The sequence below is a fragment of the Typopeltis vanoorti genome, chromosome 1, assembly GCF_054136105.1.
Source record: "Typopeltis vanoorti isolate ZY-2024b chromosome 1, IOZ_Tvanoo_1.0, whole genome shotgun sequence".
Taxonomy (NCBI): domain Eukaryota; kingdom Metazoa; phylum Arthropoda; class Arachnida; order Uropygi; family Thelyphonidae; genus Typopeltis; species Typopeltis vanoorti.
Genome location: NC_143549.1, coordinates 111,900,524 through 111,918,428, shown reverse-complemented (window position 1 = coordinate 111,918,428; position 17,905 = coordinate 111,900,524). Strand labels below are relative to the sequence as shown.

At 35.0% G+C, this 17,905-nt stretch overlaps 1 protein-coding gene across 1 annotated transcript in view; it reads right to left on the bottom strand.

Annotated features, from left to right (window-relative positions):
- The window catches only part of unc79 (UNC-79 domain-containing protein), a 1,277,183-nt gene that overhangs the window by 130,071 nt on the left and 1,129,207 nt on the right, over nucleotides 1-17,905 (bottom strand). Inside the window, exon 51 of the mRNA XM_090395893.1 lies at nucleotides 6,539-6,589. Coding sequence (XP_090252019.1) covers nucleotides 6,539-6,589 — 51 coding nt within the window. The remainder of the gene's footprint in view (nucleotides 1-6,538; nucleotides 6,590-17,905) is intronic.

Here is a 17,905-nt window from a genome sequence, read left to right as displayed (position 1 = left end):
GGTACCTGTATGGCAGGGGTCGGGAACCTTTTTGAACCAAAGAGCCATTCCACCAAAAAAAAATTAATTAAAACAAAATTTTGGGAGCCACAACTTCAATTCGATTTCTCCTGGTGACTCAAAGTTGCAGTTAGTTCAAACTTGGGTAAATTTGTTTTTAATTCAGTACTTCCAGATATCAAATACCACTTTTATGTTTGCATATAAATTTTTTATATGTTCAATAAATAAAACAACATTAAGTTTGATTAAGTTTTCAATCACAAAACATGTTTAAGTAAGTATAATATTGCAAAAAAAAGTCAGAATTTGTATTGCAAAAAGAATTAGTCGAACAAAAATACAATATTATGTATTTTAATAGATATTTGATTGTTTTAATTTAAAATTCACTAATGAGACTTGATTTTGCATCTTCCCAGCCAGTTTACTTAAATCTGGATTGTATGTCATGCACTTTAATAGTAATTCGGATTTCAAACTTTCATCAGTCAATTTGTTCTTATACTTATTTTTAATGTAATTCCTTGAAGAGAAAAATTGTTCGGAATTGTACGTTGAACTGAAAAGAGTCAAAACCTCAAAAGCAAGTTGCCTGGCATTTCAATAATTACTTGGGAAAGAATTGCAACATTTAAATATAATTTCCTGTGGTGTTTCTTCCATACTTTCCTCATTTTCTTCAATTTATGCAGCCATTTCCTGAAGTTTTTGTACCTAGATGCTTTTATTCTGAATTTCCAAAAGCTCCATTTATAGTTCTGCAATTGATATTCTGGGAAAAGTTTCAATATCTATTAATTTTAAATTGCAATTTAACGGATGTAATATAAATTTCATCATCTCCTGATATTTTTTAAAATCCTGAAATCTGCTTGTAAATGAATCTAAAATTACAGTAATCATTTCAGCGAATATTTTGCAATCAACATTTTCTTGATTTAAATTTAATGTATAATTTTTTAGATTAACAAATTTTATAAATTTTTCTTCAGTAACATCTTCGAAAAACACTCTTAGTTTCTGTTCAAAGGTAAGGACTTCCTCTAGTAATTGTAAGGCTGTGTTTCTCTTCTCCTGCAACTTCAAATTTAGCTTATTAAAATGTTCTGTCATATCAAGCAAAAAACAAAAATTTTGTATCCATTCGGGATTACCGAGAAGTTCCATGATTTACATTATAATTTTCAGTGGTTAAGAAAACTATTACTTCTTTTAAGCACTGTAAAAAACGTTTTAATGCTTTTCCTCTTGATAACCATCACACAGATGTAAATGTCACTAAATCTTTATGTTGACTACCTAGTTCCTCTAAAAATGTGTCAAAAAGTCTGTGATTCAACGCCTGAAATTGATCACTGGCACAACAACATCCATCACTCTTTTTAGTTGTGGTAATAATCCCAAAGAATTTGCAACTAAAGCTTCTTGATGCAAAATGCAAAGAAATGAAATAACTTCACGTGAAATATGAGTGGAGAATAATTTAACAAACCCCTTATTTTTCGCAATCATAGAAGGCCACCATCGGTCGCAATGCATACTATATTATTAATATTTATATTTTTATTCTGTAAACTCGTTAGAAGGTTTTTTTTCTGAAATATCTTGACCTGTAGTGTGTCCTTTAAGTGTTAGCAGAGCAAGAAGTTCTCGAATACCGGAAGATGTGATATATTTAACCATCAAGTAGCATTGTGCCATATTGGGAAATATCATTTGATTCATCAACTGCAACAGATATAAAATTGGCAGAATTAATATCAATAATTTGCATATTTGAAACTTCTGCAGAAATTGTTACAATCCGTTCCATGACAGTTCTAGCTGAAAGAGGTAAAACTTTTAATTTTTTTTTACATATCTCATCCTTATTTTTCATTTCCTTAAATAGAATTTCAGAGACTAAAAACTTGCATTATACATCCGATTTTTAGAAATTCATCATCGGTAAAAGGTTTTCCCGCTTTTGCTATTTCAAGGGATAACAAAAAACTTGCTTCAGCAGTATTAGACGAAGATTTCGTCCAAGTTGACAAATTTCTTTTGTAATTCTTCAACAGCTTTTTTTCTATTATCACTCTCAGGATATTTTTTTACTGAAGTCTAAATGCTTTCCTCGAAAATGTCGTTGGACATTACTTGATTTACTTGATTTGTTATTTTGAAGTCGTAGATGGCAAATTAAACATTGCGGATTTCCATTTACTTCTATAAATGTAACTTTCTCTATCCACATTTTATTGAATCCTCTGTTTTCTTCGATTATTTTTCTTTTTTCTTGAACTCATATTAGGAGGATTATTATCACAAATTTACTGCAAGTAAAAACAAAAATTCAACATAATAACATAATAAAAATTAATTTGTGCATAACATTATCTGACACTAAATTAAACACCAGTTTAGTACCACAATAAATAAGTTAACTAACAGATTTTTATTTTGACAGTTAAAATCCGTATGTATCTAAAAACCGTGGTGTTTGACAATACAGCTGATCAATTAGTTAAAATTTTCACCGTGGCGCTAGATATCTTAGGCGGTATTTCAAATGTAACGTAGTTGTCAGTTGTTCATGCATAACACACATCACATGCATAGTACCTAGCACCACAAACAGGGCGTATCAAAAAACAATATTTTCAATATTTTGTTGTTTGTATTAATAATGTATCTTTCAATTCAATATAAGAGAGCCGCACTTTGTTCAGCCAAGAGCCGCATGTGGCTCTGGAGCTGCCGGTTCCCAAAACCTGCTGTATGGGATCTCTCCTCTCACCCCCTCCCGCCGATTATTTTATGGAAAATTTTGAAAAAATAAGCTTTAACTCAGCTTCTCTCAAACCTTCAATCTGGTTGAGATATGGGTCTCATGGCCCAGACATTAGACACTTTTCTATATCACCCCAATAGCCTCCACCCTAGAATCCAATTTACAATAGAAAAGGAAACTAATAATAGTCTGGCCTTTCTAGACATCTTGGTCGCCCACCTGCATAAAGGTAACCCATCCTTTTCAGAATATAGGAAAGTCACTCACACAGATAGATATATTCACTAACTTTCCCATCACCCTATTCTCTCAACAATATGGTGTCATAAAAACACTAACCAACAGAGCTTATAAACTTTGTTCCAATGAGACCTCTTTTGCATCAGAACTCAATCATATACGAGGATAGTCTGAAAAGTTCTCGGCCTAACAATGAAAAAAATAATTTACAATTTCAAAATTATTTTTATTTTTCAACATAATCTCCCTTAAGACTAATACATTTATTCCAGTGGTGCTCCAGTGCCATTATCCCATCCCTGTAGTGGTTCTCAGTAAAATCTGCCAAATACCCCTCTACAACTGTAATCACCTCTTGATTCGAAGAAAAATGCTGACCAGCAAGGAAGAGTTTTAGTTTTGGGAAGAGATAGAAGTCAGAGGGGCACCAAATCTGGGGAATAGGGTGGATGTTCCAACAATTCATAGTTCAGATCCCTTAATTTTTCCATTGCCAAAACACCTTTGTGGGCAGGTGCATTGTCCTGATGAAAGATGATTTTCTTCTTCTGCAAACTGGGTCTTTTCTCATGAATTTTTTTGTCTAGTCTGGTTAAAGATTGGAATAATATTCCCCGGTTACTGTTTTACCCTTTTCAAGATAATTAATAAACAAAATCGCATCCCAAAACCATGACCCTTTTCTGCTGATGGAACCAACTTTATCTTCTTTGGTGCTGAACAACCTGCTTCTGTCCACTATTTTGACTGCTGTTTAGATTCTGGAGTGTAATGGTGAATCCAAGTCAAATCCATGCACAAAATCAGTTTTATTCTTGTTAAAATGCTCCAAGCACTTTTCAGAGATTTTCATGCGAGTGCGTTTTTGATCTGCTGTGAGCAAGCGTGGCACCCATCTTGTGCAAAGCTTTTTCATTTACAATTCCTCATGCAAAATATATCCTACACATTCTTTTGAAATGCCTATAGTCTCAAAAATTTCACACACTTTGACTCGCCAGTCATCCAATACCATATCATGCACTCGATAAATGATTTCTGGTGTTGTTTTCTGGATGTCCTTCACGTGGATAATCTTTGAGGCTGGTACGGCCACATTTAAACTCAGCAGCCCATTCCTTAATTGTCAAACACGAAGGGGAAGAGAGTGCCCATAAACTTTTATGAACTTCGAATGAATTTCTTTTGATATTAAACCTTTTACAAAGAATTTTATAACCACACGATACTCAATTTTATCCATTTCAAGGGATACAGACAGCTGTATAAAACAAACTACTTGATACAGTGACTTGCAATTTGACATGGATGCTTATGGCAGGTGTACCAACTTAGAAAATAAAAATCTTGCCATGTTGCCATCTATGGTTGAGGCCAAGAACTTTTCAGACCACCCTCATACACCAGACTTTTCTATCTAATAGCTGCAGTTCCCACAATATCAAAAAAATAATCAATCCTTCCTCAATACATGACCTTCTCTTCAGAAAGATTTTAGTAATGTTATTACCATCCTTTATGTCCAAGGCACATCAGAAAAAATATCTAGAATCTTAAAGAAATACAATCTTTGCACCACTTTCAAGCCCCATTTAAAAGTAGAGTAGTTTTAAGCCTTTTCTGTCCCACGAAAGACAAGCTCCATCCCCTCTTAGTTACAGGTGTATATAGAGTTCCTTGTTCCTGAAAGTTGGCCTACTATGGACAGACAGGAAGATCAGCTACTATACAAGTGGAAGAACATAAAAAATATATCTGAAGTCATGACTATGGTTAATCTGGCCTTGCAGACCATGCTTTGGATACAGCTCATAGAATCAATTGGAAAAAAAACATCATGCTCTATCACAGTAAATTTAAAAGAGAAAGACTATTTTTAGAATCTGCTGCTGCTATTAAAAATCACCTAATTTGAATGAAAAATGGTTACATAAAACTTCTCAAAATATGGGAAACACTAATACTTCAAGATCCCAGTTTACATCCTAGGCTGTTGACAGCTGTCCATAGAGGGCACCCCCACCTAGTTAGTCTTTCGTCCATGTGTTTCAGTTAGTTTTGTGCTACCTGTGTGTGTGTTTGTATGTGTGTTATATCTCATTTTGTACTCCCTGACGATGTCTCTGTAACTGAGGTGAAATTAAATTAAATACTATTTTTAATAATTTCCTAGTGCTGTTTCACCCCATTAAACTTTTATCATGAGTTTTTCCCAGCACTTAAAACTTAACAACAAGCCAGCCTGGTTGGCAGAGTGGTTTGCATATATCTTCTCTCCAGCCAAAAGGTTGCAGGTTTGAATCCTGCCATGGGCATAGATGTTTGTGATTGTCTGGACTGAGTGGTGGAAATGGAGAGATGTAGAAAAGGTGCCCTCTCTCGATGAGTCTTTGGACTCCTTAGAGGTGTCACATAATAATAATAATTATCATACATACCTTGCAGGAAGACTTAAACATATTATAATTACGGCTATTTAGCCTGCTTCAGTTAACATGAAGCAGGCTAAATAGCCGTAAATCTGGCCTCATCATTTTCCTGAATTTCAGGAAAATGATGAGGCCAGAGACTTTGTGTGTGTGTGTGTGTGTGTGTGTGTGTGTGTGTGGTTAGGAAGTTGAAGTTTAGAGGGCATATTTTGAAGGTGAACTAAAACAGCACATCAGATTACATGGTTGTTGAAGAACACACTAAAACACAGGGGATAGAGATGTTACTGTTCTCCTATATAAAGCTTTAATAAGGTCACATCTGAACTATTGCACACTGATCAGGACTCCCAGATTCCATGGGGATGAGGTTGTAGAGGGTATCCATATATGAGTAACAAAGATTGTGGCAGGTCTCTGGAGTGCTCCCTATGAGAATAGATTGATGGTCTGTGGGTTTCAAAAAATTAGATGATAAGCAAAAGAGAGGAAACATGATAGAAGCATTTAAGTTACTAAAGGGGTTATACAAGATTGACACTGAAGACTTTTTTCTGATATATGACGAGAAGGAGAGAACAAGTGGTCACCAGTGGAAGTTATGTAAGAGTGTTTAGCCAGAGTGTTTTATTACTCGATTTTTTGCTTGGAGGATAGTTAATGGGTTGCCAGAGGTAGTTGTGGGTTCTTCATCAGTGAATGAATTTAAGGAGAGGCATGATAGGTATTGTGTGAATGATCTTGTGTGTGAATAATGGGTCTCCCATGATGAATGTTCTGACTCCATGGAGGTATTAGCATAATAATAATAATAAATGGATTATAACTGATGGCAGACAATAAATCTTATGACCTTGCGTTCTGATTAAGAAATAGCCATTATTAAAATAAAAGTAATTGTTAATAAAGACAACTGATTTTTATTAGAATACAGATTGTTTAAAATTCAAATTATAAGTATTGTAAAGATGTGACTATTCTATGAAGTATTTTAGAAAGGAAACATAAGGCAGTGAAGTGAACATTATTTGTTATTTCAAATTTTGAGAACCATGCTAAAAAAGGTGGAAAAACCTGGAAAGATTGTACTTACTTGACAGAGAATAAATGCATGAAATAATGATGACATATGCACAACGGATAACTGAAATTAAAAATAAAAAAGTTTATCACGGATATATCACACATGAAAATATTACTTATCCATTTAATATTTGTAATGGTCTATATTAATAATAACAACATCATTAATTTCAGTCTTCCGCAAGGAGATAATCGAATAGAAGTAGCATTAACTCTAATTACTTTAAAGTATTCTAAGCCAGAATCATGATTCTGAGGAGAAACCTAAGGCAACCAGAGAAAAACCAACTGCATATAGCAACAATTGAGCTAAAACATGTGATCAGTTTCCTAAATTTGCGAGACTGGGACAGAACAAGAGGTCATCCTTAGAAATTGAGTAAAGAGTGATTAGCAAGGGTCTAAGAACTAGATTTTTCACGTGGAGAGTGAATGAGTAGAATGGGTTGCCAGAGTTAGCTGTCATCTGTATGACAGTTGGCACAAGGAGAAGTATGACAGATATTGTGTGTATAGTTTTGGTCTTCTATGATGCCCATGTAATAATACTAATAATAAATTCCCAGGCTTGAATAGGATAGCATGCACTTTATAATATTCATGAATGTACCTGTTGCTTTCAATCTCCATTTTTCAATTATTATTATTATTACTATTTATTTATTTATAGCTACATATTTTATATGTAGCTATATTTAGTTTATACTTTTAGTCGTACTTTATATTTTAAAATATTTAAAACATTAACATAAAACACAATAACAAATAACATAATTCAACCACTCTTTTTTTTAACATCAATACTTTGCATATAAGTAACTACAGATCTATAAATGTTAATATTGTGTATGGACTAGAAATAGAGAAAAGGGAAGAAACTATATTCCTCTTGAAGAGCCAGTAATTATAGTCTGAGATATATTTGGCAGGCAAATTATTCTGTTCCTTGCTTCCCTCAATTCTTCATACTTACTTGGTGAAGCAGAACTCCTCCAAGTGAGCACGAAACGTCCCATCTGTGGATCCCAAATTTAAAAACCTTATATTTAGCTGTATTAAGCTGATATTCCCTTTCGTTCACCAGCTTATTCAAATCTTCTTGAAAAGCTACAACATCAGTACTATTTACTAATAATGCTCCTGAGCTTCACATTATTTGCAAATGACTGAATATTTTCCTGTAATCCAGGAACAATTTAATTGAAATAAAGACTAAGCAGTAACGATCCCAGTGCTGAATCTTACTCTTAAAGAAATTGTTTTAAAAGGTTTTGAGATGTTCGCATTTGATTAAGAATTGTATTGTACATTTAGTGCAAGTATCATACACATTTCAAAATATGCAATGACATCATCAGTCATTGCTGTTTTGCCACCTTGAAGTTGGTAGTGTTGGAAGTATTCTGCTGCACAGTGTTCTGGTTGGTAGTTATGATAGACAGTGGGAAGTTTTCAGAGAGTGATAGTAATTCATTTCAGTAAAGAGTTGCATACCCTTTTCTCTTCAAAAATGAGCAAAGAAACAAATAAAGCTCACAAGCAAAAATTTAGGGGGGGAGGGAGTGGTTGTAAATGGGAATGTTTAGTAAATGGCCATGTGAAGTTCCTCGTGACACTACAAAAGGCCACTGTAAGTTTTGCAGATGTGATATAGCTGCTAAATATTGTCAGCTTGTAAAGCATAGTGAAACATCTTGCTGCAGTTCCATATAGAGCTGTTCTTCCTATTACAAATATGTTTGCAAAGAAGTCTGATGAGATGGCAAACTTTGAAGGCAGCTTAGCATTATTTCTTTGTTATCACTCACCACTGAACAGTTGCAATCATCTAGTAGATCTTTGCAAAAATATCATCCCAGACAGTCAAATTATGCCAAAGGCAAAAAATGCACTGAATCAAGTGCTCTGCAATTGCAAACAATATTCTAAGTGAGCATTTTGAAGAAGATCTAATTGCAGATATTGAAGATGGAAATTTCAGCTTGCTAATAGACGAATCAAACGATATCACAGATAATAAGATTTCAGGAATTGACATCATTTATTAGAGCAAGAAATTCAACTACATTATGCATACATTTCTGAGCAGAGTGGTTTTAGAAAAGTGTGATGCTAGTGGTATTGCGGCTGAACTGAAAAAATAGCTTTTGACCATTAAAAATCTCATTGCAATTAGTACAGACAATTCCAGTGTTATGGTTGGTGTCAATAATGGCCTTTATGAACAAATGAAGGCATATATTTCCTCCTTAATCTTAATTACATATGTATGCCATTCATTGCAACTGGCAATGCCTCGCATTTGTACAGAATCTCTCTTAAGAAAATTAGAATTTTTAGTTGCGAAAAAGTTAAGTGGTATTCGCATTTTTCTTCAAGACAAGCAGTGTACAAAGAGCTGTATCAAACTATCAACAAAAATTATGCTCCACTGAAAATTATAAGCAACTATGTAATGAGGTGGCTCCATTGAACCTGCAGACAGAATTCTCAGCCAGTGGTTGGAATTAGACACTCACTTTGAAGTCGTGAGTGTGACTGAGAAATGTTGCAAAGCTCAAATTTTGTGGGAGATATACAAAGATGAAATGAATCTGTTGTACCTTTTATTTTTGCATCTTCTTCTAATTCAAGTTCAGCAAGTTAAGACAATTTTTGAATCTAACAGTATGGATAAGACAAGATTATTTGAAGACCTATTTCGTTTGATTCGCTCTATTGCTTATATGTTAGTGCTACTATCATTCAGAGTCAACCCTCTAGAGTCAGAGATTGATGACTATTTGGATCCCAAACCAAATCTTGGTTACAAATTTGAAAAAAAAATTTCAGAGTTGATGATAGAAAAGATAATAACACAAAATGATGAGCACAATCTTAGAAATAGAGCAAGACAGTTTCTTCTTGGTCCCCTTCAAACAGCTTAAGCAAAGGTTACCTGAAAACTTCAATATTTTAAGAATGATCTCTTCTTTTTTGTTGACAATACTCTAAAACATATAAAATAACCTGTTACTCCTGTCTTAGAAATAATGCTGAAAACAGAAAAAGATGTTGCTGCTGATGCTGAATAACAGTACAATACTATCTGCTTAAATAAATGGACAAATAAAAAAAAACACTGAGCTATTCTGGACTTAATTATTATTATCATTATTAAGGCCTCCAAGGAGTCAAAAGACTCATCGAGGGAGGTCCTTCCTAAGACATAAAGTCTGTCAAGACTCATCGAGGGGAGGTCCCCCCCTGAGAAACACAAAGTCTATTATACCACTCTTTAAACTCATTGACCGTTCTTGCTCCCACCACTCCATCAGGCAATGCATTCCACGGCTCAACCACCCTCCACACAAAGAAACCACTCCTTACCCTCTTGCTCACAGTTTCCTTTCGTAACTTCCAGGGATGGCCTCTTGTCATCACTCCTTCCCGCTGATCAACCAAGCGAAAGAACTCCCCAGTGTCAACCCTGTAACCACCTCTCAACAGTTTAAAAGTCTCAATCATATCACCTCTCCTTCTTCTATCCACCAAACTCTGCAGTCCACATTCTCTCAGCCGATCCTCATAACTATCCTTGTACAGTCCTGAAACCATCTTTGTCATCCGTCTTTGTATCCTTCCCACAGTTAATTTATCCCCTTCAAATCCTGGAGACCAAATCTGAGAACAATAGTCCAAGTGTGGTCTGATCAGAGACTTATACAACGTAATGATAACCCTCTTATCTCTGCAGGTCAGTATCCTTCTCATAATAGCAGCAATCCTCTGTGTTACCTTCACCACCTTTGCAATATGTCCCCTAAACTTCAGGTTTCTATCAATCATCAACCCCAGATCTCTTGTCTCCCCTACTTCCTCCAGTATAACTCCTCCCATAGAGTATGCAGCATCCCATCGATGTTTCCCAAACCTCAAGACCTTACATTTTTCTGCATTAAACTGACACCCCCATTCATTTGCACATCTATCTAGCTTATTTAAATCCTCTTGCAGGGCTACTACATCTGCACTATTACTAATAATCCTTCCCAGCTTTGCAACATCTGCAAACAACTGAATATCCCCCTGCAATCCACTGGCTATGTCATTGATATAAAGGTTAAACAATATAGGTCCTAGTACTGAGCTTTGTGGGATCCCACTTGTAACCCTCTGCCTCCTGGAAATTGCTCCACCATACACAACTCTCTGATACCTATCAGTCAGCCAATCCTGAATCCAGTTGACCAATCTGACATCCAGACCCATGTGCTGCAACTTAAATATCAGCTTATCATGTGGCACCCTGTCAAATGCCTTCGCCAAGTCTAAGAAAATTGCAGTATATGCCTTTCCCTCATCTAATGTTCTTGAAACTTTATTATAAAAGGCTAGCATATTGCTAAAACAAGAGCGTCCTTTCACAAATCCATGTTGATTCTCACAGATAACATTACCCTCATCTGCCCAATGCTGTATACGGTCCCTCACTACTTTCTCCAAGATCTTAACAACTACTGATGACACACAGACTGGCCTATAATTAGACACTTCCAGTCTGTTACCACCCTTATGCAATGGCACTATCTTACCTTCCTTCCATTCCCTGGGCACCTTTGCCAAAGCCAGACTTTCATTGAAAAGCCATGTTAAAGGCACTGTCAATTCCCTAGCACATTCTCTCAAAACTCGTGGTGAAATACCATCCAGTCCCACAGCTTTACTGACATCCAGAGTACTCAGTATCTGAAACACACTCTCCTCCTGTACCTCCAGACCTCGAACCTGTCCTATCCCTCTAGCATTAAAACTGACTCCTCTAGGATGAAATACTCCAATAAAGTGTTCATTGAACAATTCCACTATGTCCTCTGCATCAGTCACTCTATTCCCATTTTTATCCCACAATATCATTCTTCCACAGTCATTTCTCCTCCTACTGGCCACATAGCTAAAAATTTCCCTAGGATTTTCTTTGGATCTTAGGGCCAATCTCCTCTCATATTCCAGTTTCACTTTCCTTACCACACTAGTCACTCTTCAGGCCTGTGTCTTATATTCCTCATAAATCTCTTCATGAGGAATATAATTCACCTGTCTTCTCCTTATATCTCTTCCATAGCCTCTTTTTCGCATGCAATTCCTGTTTAATATTGTTTGTCATCCACTTTACTCCAAATTGGGTCCTCTTCTTCACTTGTGGTATACAGCTTACCATTGCTGATAACAAATATTCTTTCACAATTTCCCACGCACTAGTGATATCCCGGCCTTCCAATTCCTGCCTCCATGAAACTTCCCGAAGTTGACGTCTAAGACTATTATAATCACCTGCCTTATAATTCCACATAAGTTCCCGTCTCTTTGATACTCCTGCATGTCTATTCATTTTCCAAGTCAACACCATATGGTCACTCTCTCCAACTGGTGGGAGAGACATCAACTCAGTTATTATCAACTCTTCTGATGCTATAACCAAATCCAAAACTTTTGAACCTCTTGTTCCCTCTGTTACATGTTGCCTAAGACATTTGTCCCTCAAGAATTCTAGAAATTCCATTCCCCTATTGCTACATGCATCTTCCTCTCTCCAATTTATACTACTGAAGTTAAAATCTCCCATAACAATCATACTTCTTGCACTTGCCAAACTTAGCTGTCTAAACATCTCCTGGTCCCCATCCTCTGTGCTCCTGGGTCTGTAGCAACACCCCACTAAATATCCTGTCTTGCCTACCTCTACCTCACACCATACGCTCTCAAAATCATTTGTCTCACTTCCTTCCAAATTCTCCACTCTTAGAGGACATAGGTCATCACTTATCATAAGCAGCACCCCACCACCACGCTTTCCCCTCCTATCCTGACAAAAAATGCTATACCCAGCGACTTCTATTCCTGTTGTTATATCCCCTTCTGTCAACCACGTCTCAGAGATCGCAATAATTTTTGGCCAGGCTGATGCTATCTGTGCCACCAATTCCTCTCCCTTATTCCGGATACTCCTGGCATTAGTATACAGCATATAAATGCCATTGTTTCTATACCCAGCATTATCCCTTCTAGACTCCACTGGGCTCAGTGTTACCTGACATTGTCTCCCTTCTCCCAAGTATCCATTCCCACAAGAGGCCACCCCTGCTATCATCCTCCCTGGGACACACTGACTCGTTCAGAACAGCAATCTCTCCAGATGCCTAAGTCCTTCCTCATTCAAATGTAAACGGTCTCTCGCATACAATTCCTCTCTTTCCTCAAACGCACTCCAAGCATCCACATATACCAGTCCTCTCTTGTCACACATTCTCGCTATTATGCCATTCAATATCACCGCTCTTCTGCTCAGCTCATCATTATCATACCTAGGCAACACGCACACTATTTTTCCTCTCTCTGTCTTCTTCCGTACAGTCTCAAGCAAAAATCTCATATTTCTCGCTGCCCGACTTACATTACCACTCAAGTCATTCGTTCCTACCATCACAATCATCTCATCCACCCTTTCACCTCTCTTAATTGCCATAGCCACCCTATGTACGAGTATACAAAGTACGAGAATACAAAGATGTATCTGGAATGAATCCATTTAAAGAAATTGCTAGATGTGCAATAAATTTAATAATACTGCCAAATTCTAATGTGGAAATTGAAAGAATTTTTAGTTCCATGAATGTAGTTAAAATTTAATTAAGAAACAAGATGGAATTGTCAATGCTGACAGCTATTTTTGTCAGTCAAGTATGGCCTCAGGCATAACAAGTGCTGTAAAGACTATCATGTATCAGCATCTACACTGAGTAATATTGGAATGATGGCCACATATAATAAAACTAAAAATCTAAGTGAAAATATGTGAATTAAGCACAGAAGACCAATTGAAAGATGTCTCTAGCTTAAATGCAAGTACCACTACATCTTGAGTCAAGTAAGTAACTGAAAAGTATCTGCTACTACTTCTAAAATTTTAGCTTCAAATTTCTATTTTCAAATCCTTTTTAGCTCTTTAAGATTTAGCTATTTTTAGTAATTTTCCTTTGGCAACATTGCCCACCATATACCACCCTCTGATATCTATCAGAAAAACCCGTTTCCAATCCAGTACACATATGTTACAGCTTAAATTTCAATCTGTCATGTGGCACCCTATGAAATGCAGAATCCAGAAAACATTATGCTGTCTATGCCTTTCCTTAATCTGCTGCTCTTGTTACTCTATTATAAAAGACAACCAGATTACTAAAACAAGATCATCTCTTAACAAATCCATTCTGGCCTTTATAAATAATACTGCAAACCTCTGCCCGCAATTATATATATATATATATATATATATATATATATATATATATGAGCTCTTAGTATTCTCCAAAATCTTAACAATCACAGGAGAAATATAAACTGGTCTACAGTCTGATATAGTCATTCTACCACTGCCACCACCCCTTATGCGATGGCACTATCTTATCCCCCTCCATCCATTTCTCAGGAACTTATCCCAGTGCAAGATTTTCATTGAACATCTATGTCAGTCACTTAGTCAGTTCCTTAGCATATTCCCTTAAAACAAATGGCAAAATTTTATATAGTCCTGCTTTACTGACATCTAGAGTGTGAGTATTTAGAATATATCCTCTTCATTCACTTCTTATTTCTCTGGGAATACAGCCTGATTTACCAGGATGAAACACCCTAATAAGTGATCATTAATTAGCTCTATTACATCTGCATTGGTCACCTGACTAATATCTCCATTGAACAAGGTCATCTGTTCATAATCATTCTCCTCCTAAGACTAGTTACACATATACACAACCACGGGAGAAATAATTAAAGTAATCAACTTTAATTGCCAAATATTTCAATGTGAAATTTACATGTCATAATCAGTGGCTAGAAGGCTAATAAGTATAAGGAAGAAAAATGACAGTGATTTATTTAAAACAGTGGTACACCAGGTGTCAGGTGTATCAGAATGCAGGTGTTGGTTTTGTCTTTCATCCAACCTTATATTTGCAAGTTGTTGGTTGACCCCACATTCAAACATAAAGAAAATTTTTATTATACTGCACCACTCTATGTTTGAAATCACACAATTATTGTGAAGGAGTCAAGCATCAAATAGCACAACAGCAACGTGAACTTACTACAGGCCGAAATTTTCTTGCTTATAAATAGGGTTTCCCGCAAGATTCGTATTTTAATGAGCGGTGCAATGAAACTGAAATTAGGCAAGCACGAGGATCAAGTTAAACAAGATATTTAATTCTCTCACAAAATTATTCTTACATAAGAAACAAGAATTCTATTAAGATCAATGCAATTAGATTAAGATCAATGCAATTAGATAATTTATGCATTCTATAAAGTATTTAGATTCTACTCAGATGAGTGCATCATTTACTGCTAGAACATGTATATAAGGCTTTCACAATTCTCATCCGTTAGGATTTCAACTTAGTTTCACCTTAAACAACACCAATATTCAGCAAAACACTTAAAAAAGTAATTCTTTTTAGTCTCATAGAATAATCACAAACTTCAATTTTATCAAACACTTAGCTGGCATCATCAATATCTATCAGAGGATTAATATAGTTCTTAAAAGGCTCAGTCTTGCATTTACATATACATTGCGAGATAACACATTCAAACACAAACTAATTCTTCAATGAAGTTTCTCACATTAGTTTCACAAGGAAAATGTTTTATAATATCACTCATTCAAGCTTGACTAGCTAGCTCCAGCAACATGAAATTTGACCAAGTTCTCCGGACACAAGCAACACTATCACACGTTAGTTATAGAATAGATATTCTTACCAGTATGATCATCATAGCTTGCACATTATGGAAATCTCCTACAACACTTCTAGGCACTCAATAATCTTCCGCTATAGGCAACACAAACCTTATAGTATCCCTGAGTTCGATAACTTATTTGTTAAGACTGGAAAATGTATTTTCTTGCTCGTAATAACTTATCTTACGATAAATCTCGATCATATTATTATCCTTTCACTCGGGTAAATTCCTTTACAAGGTGACAGGAAACTATAAATAAAAATGAGTTCGAAGTAAGATTCATTAAAATCGGAACAAGTTTCCAAATCTTTGTTACGTCGTACGATCCCAGGTTAGATCACATCTCACAACCTTCCCACACTCTCCAATTTCCTTCTGGTTCCTTCTTCCTATATCTCATAAATCATCTCTCTCTTTCCCACCCAAACTTGTTTTTCTCCGCTCTTTCAGTTTACAATGAAATTCCCACATGATCATTGTACAGTTCCCAACGCTAAGGCACACGCTATCTCAAAATAACATAGTTTTCTGAGAGTGGCCATTAGCAGAGTCCCTTAGCAATACTTTCAGTAACAACTAATAAAATGCATATATTACAGTTCGCTTAGGATACATTTACAAGATAATATAAAGAATTTATATAAGATAAATAACTAAAAAAAATTTACAATTATTATTTCAATGAACAAATAACAGTAAGTGTTTAAATTACAATTTACTTAGGAGCAAACTTAGCTCAGAAAATGCAATTCATGTTAAATCATGAATGAAGTATTAATAATCATAAAATTCTTCATTCACAATTTAACACAGGATTCCTGATAACAGCCATTTAAGAATAATGCACAGATGAAGTTTCAAGGACAAATCCTGCAGGAACTTTTGAAACAGATGAGATCACCACCTTCAACTAAATAGAAAATGTTAATTCCAACATGGAATGTTAGAATAATTTTTCAAATTGGAAAGACACAAGACACTTCTTGTGTCTTTCCAAAAGAAGTGTCTATAAAGGAAATGGGAAAGTATGCAGTAGATATTTCAGGAATAAGGGAGTTGAGATGACAGGCTTTGTAGGAGTGAGAACTGTGGGTGGATATCAAATATGGTATTCAGGATCAGATGAAAGTCAGTCATGAAAGAGGTGTTGCACTTTAGTGCAGTGACAAATAAAGGCTAGATTATATTCAAGATGTATCAAATTAACCATAACACAGGTTTATGCACCAACAAATGAGAAGGAGAATATTTAAGATAAGTTACAGAGATGTATAGAACAAGTACCAATGCATGATATGATTATTCTTATGGGTGACATGAATGCTAAAGTTGACAAAAGAAATAAGTAGCATTCATTTCACAAAATGCCACCTACTGGTAACATTTTGTGAAATGATAATCTTGGGACAGGAGGAATCAACAGATGGTAAAACCAAAACTCAAATTGATCATATTGCAATCAAGGGTAATTTTAGGAGTTCATTCTTGGATGTTAAAGTATCTGATTATTACGTTGTAATAGTCAAAATTAAATTCAAACTGCATGGGATTAAAATAATTAGAAATCAAAATAGAAGGATAAAATATGATATGTCTAAATTAAAAATGAGTGAAATTAAGAAAAATTTTTTTGTTATTATAAAAAAAAATGATTTCCTATTTTGGAAAATGATAAACTAGAAGATGTGAAAATAGGAACCACAGAAGACAACATGGTTGAAAAGCGATGGAAAGATTTTAAAATGGTATATACAGTGGTATTTCGCTAATCTGAACTAATAAAAATGTGCTCGTTCGGATTAGCAAGTTTTCCTCCAAGAGACAACAATAACTAGCGTTTAAGACAAAAATAATCAGATTCTACTGGTACTTCAATTTAATTCTGTAAATAAATTAACTGATAGAAAAAGGATACTATAATGTAAAACAAAAAAATAATACAGTATACAAGTTTATTTTAGGAAAAATTTAATATGTTATGTACCTGTATTTTGAGGATTCTGATTTAATAAAATTGCATAGTTCAGTACAATACTTAATTTGCATAAAATATATCACTTTCTTGTACAAAACACAAAAAAAAACGTTTCACAAAATAACACAGAAAAAAAAAAGTTTTTTTATTTCTTTGTAAAAAAGTCACTGATTTTCTTTTGCTTCTTGGAAGTTGAACTTTTTTTGAATGCTTCTTCTCGGAGCTGCATTAGCAATGAAATTTTGTGGAATAGCATATCATTCTGCTTAGCCCATTCTATACACATATTAAAACTGTCAACTGCCTCTTCATGTTTTACTTTTTTTTCTTCGAGTTCTTTATCGCCATCATCATATTCTAATTCATTCTGTAGTGTTATATTTATAATTTCAGCATCTGATTTGATTTCAAATTCACTTTCGGTTCTATCTGTAATCCATTCCGTAACAGCTATTTAATTTTGAAATTTCAACATCTGGATTTATATTTTTAACCAAATTATGCACGTTTTGAATTTCCTCTTTTTGTATATATTTGTGATTCATACCGACAATACAGTACATACTGTACAGTATAAAAAAAGCAAACGTGAACAGAATAAATCAAAATAGGCCTCCA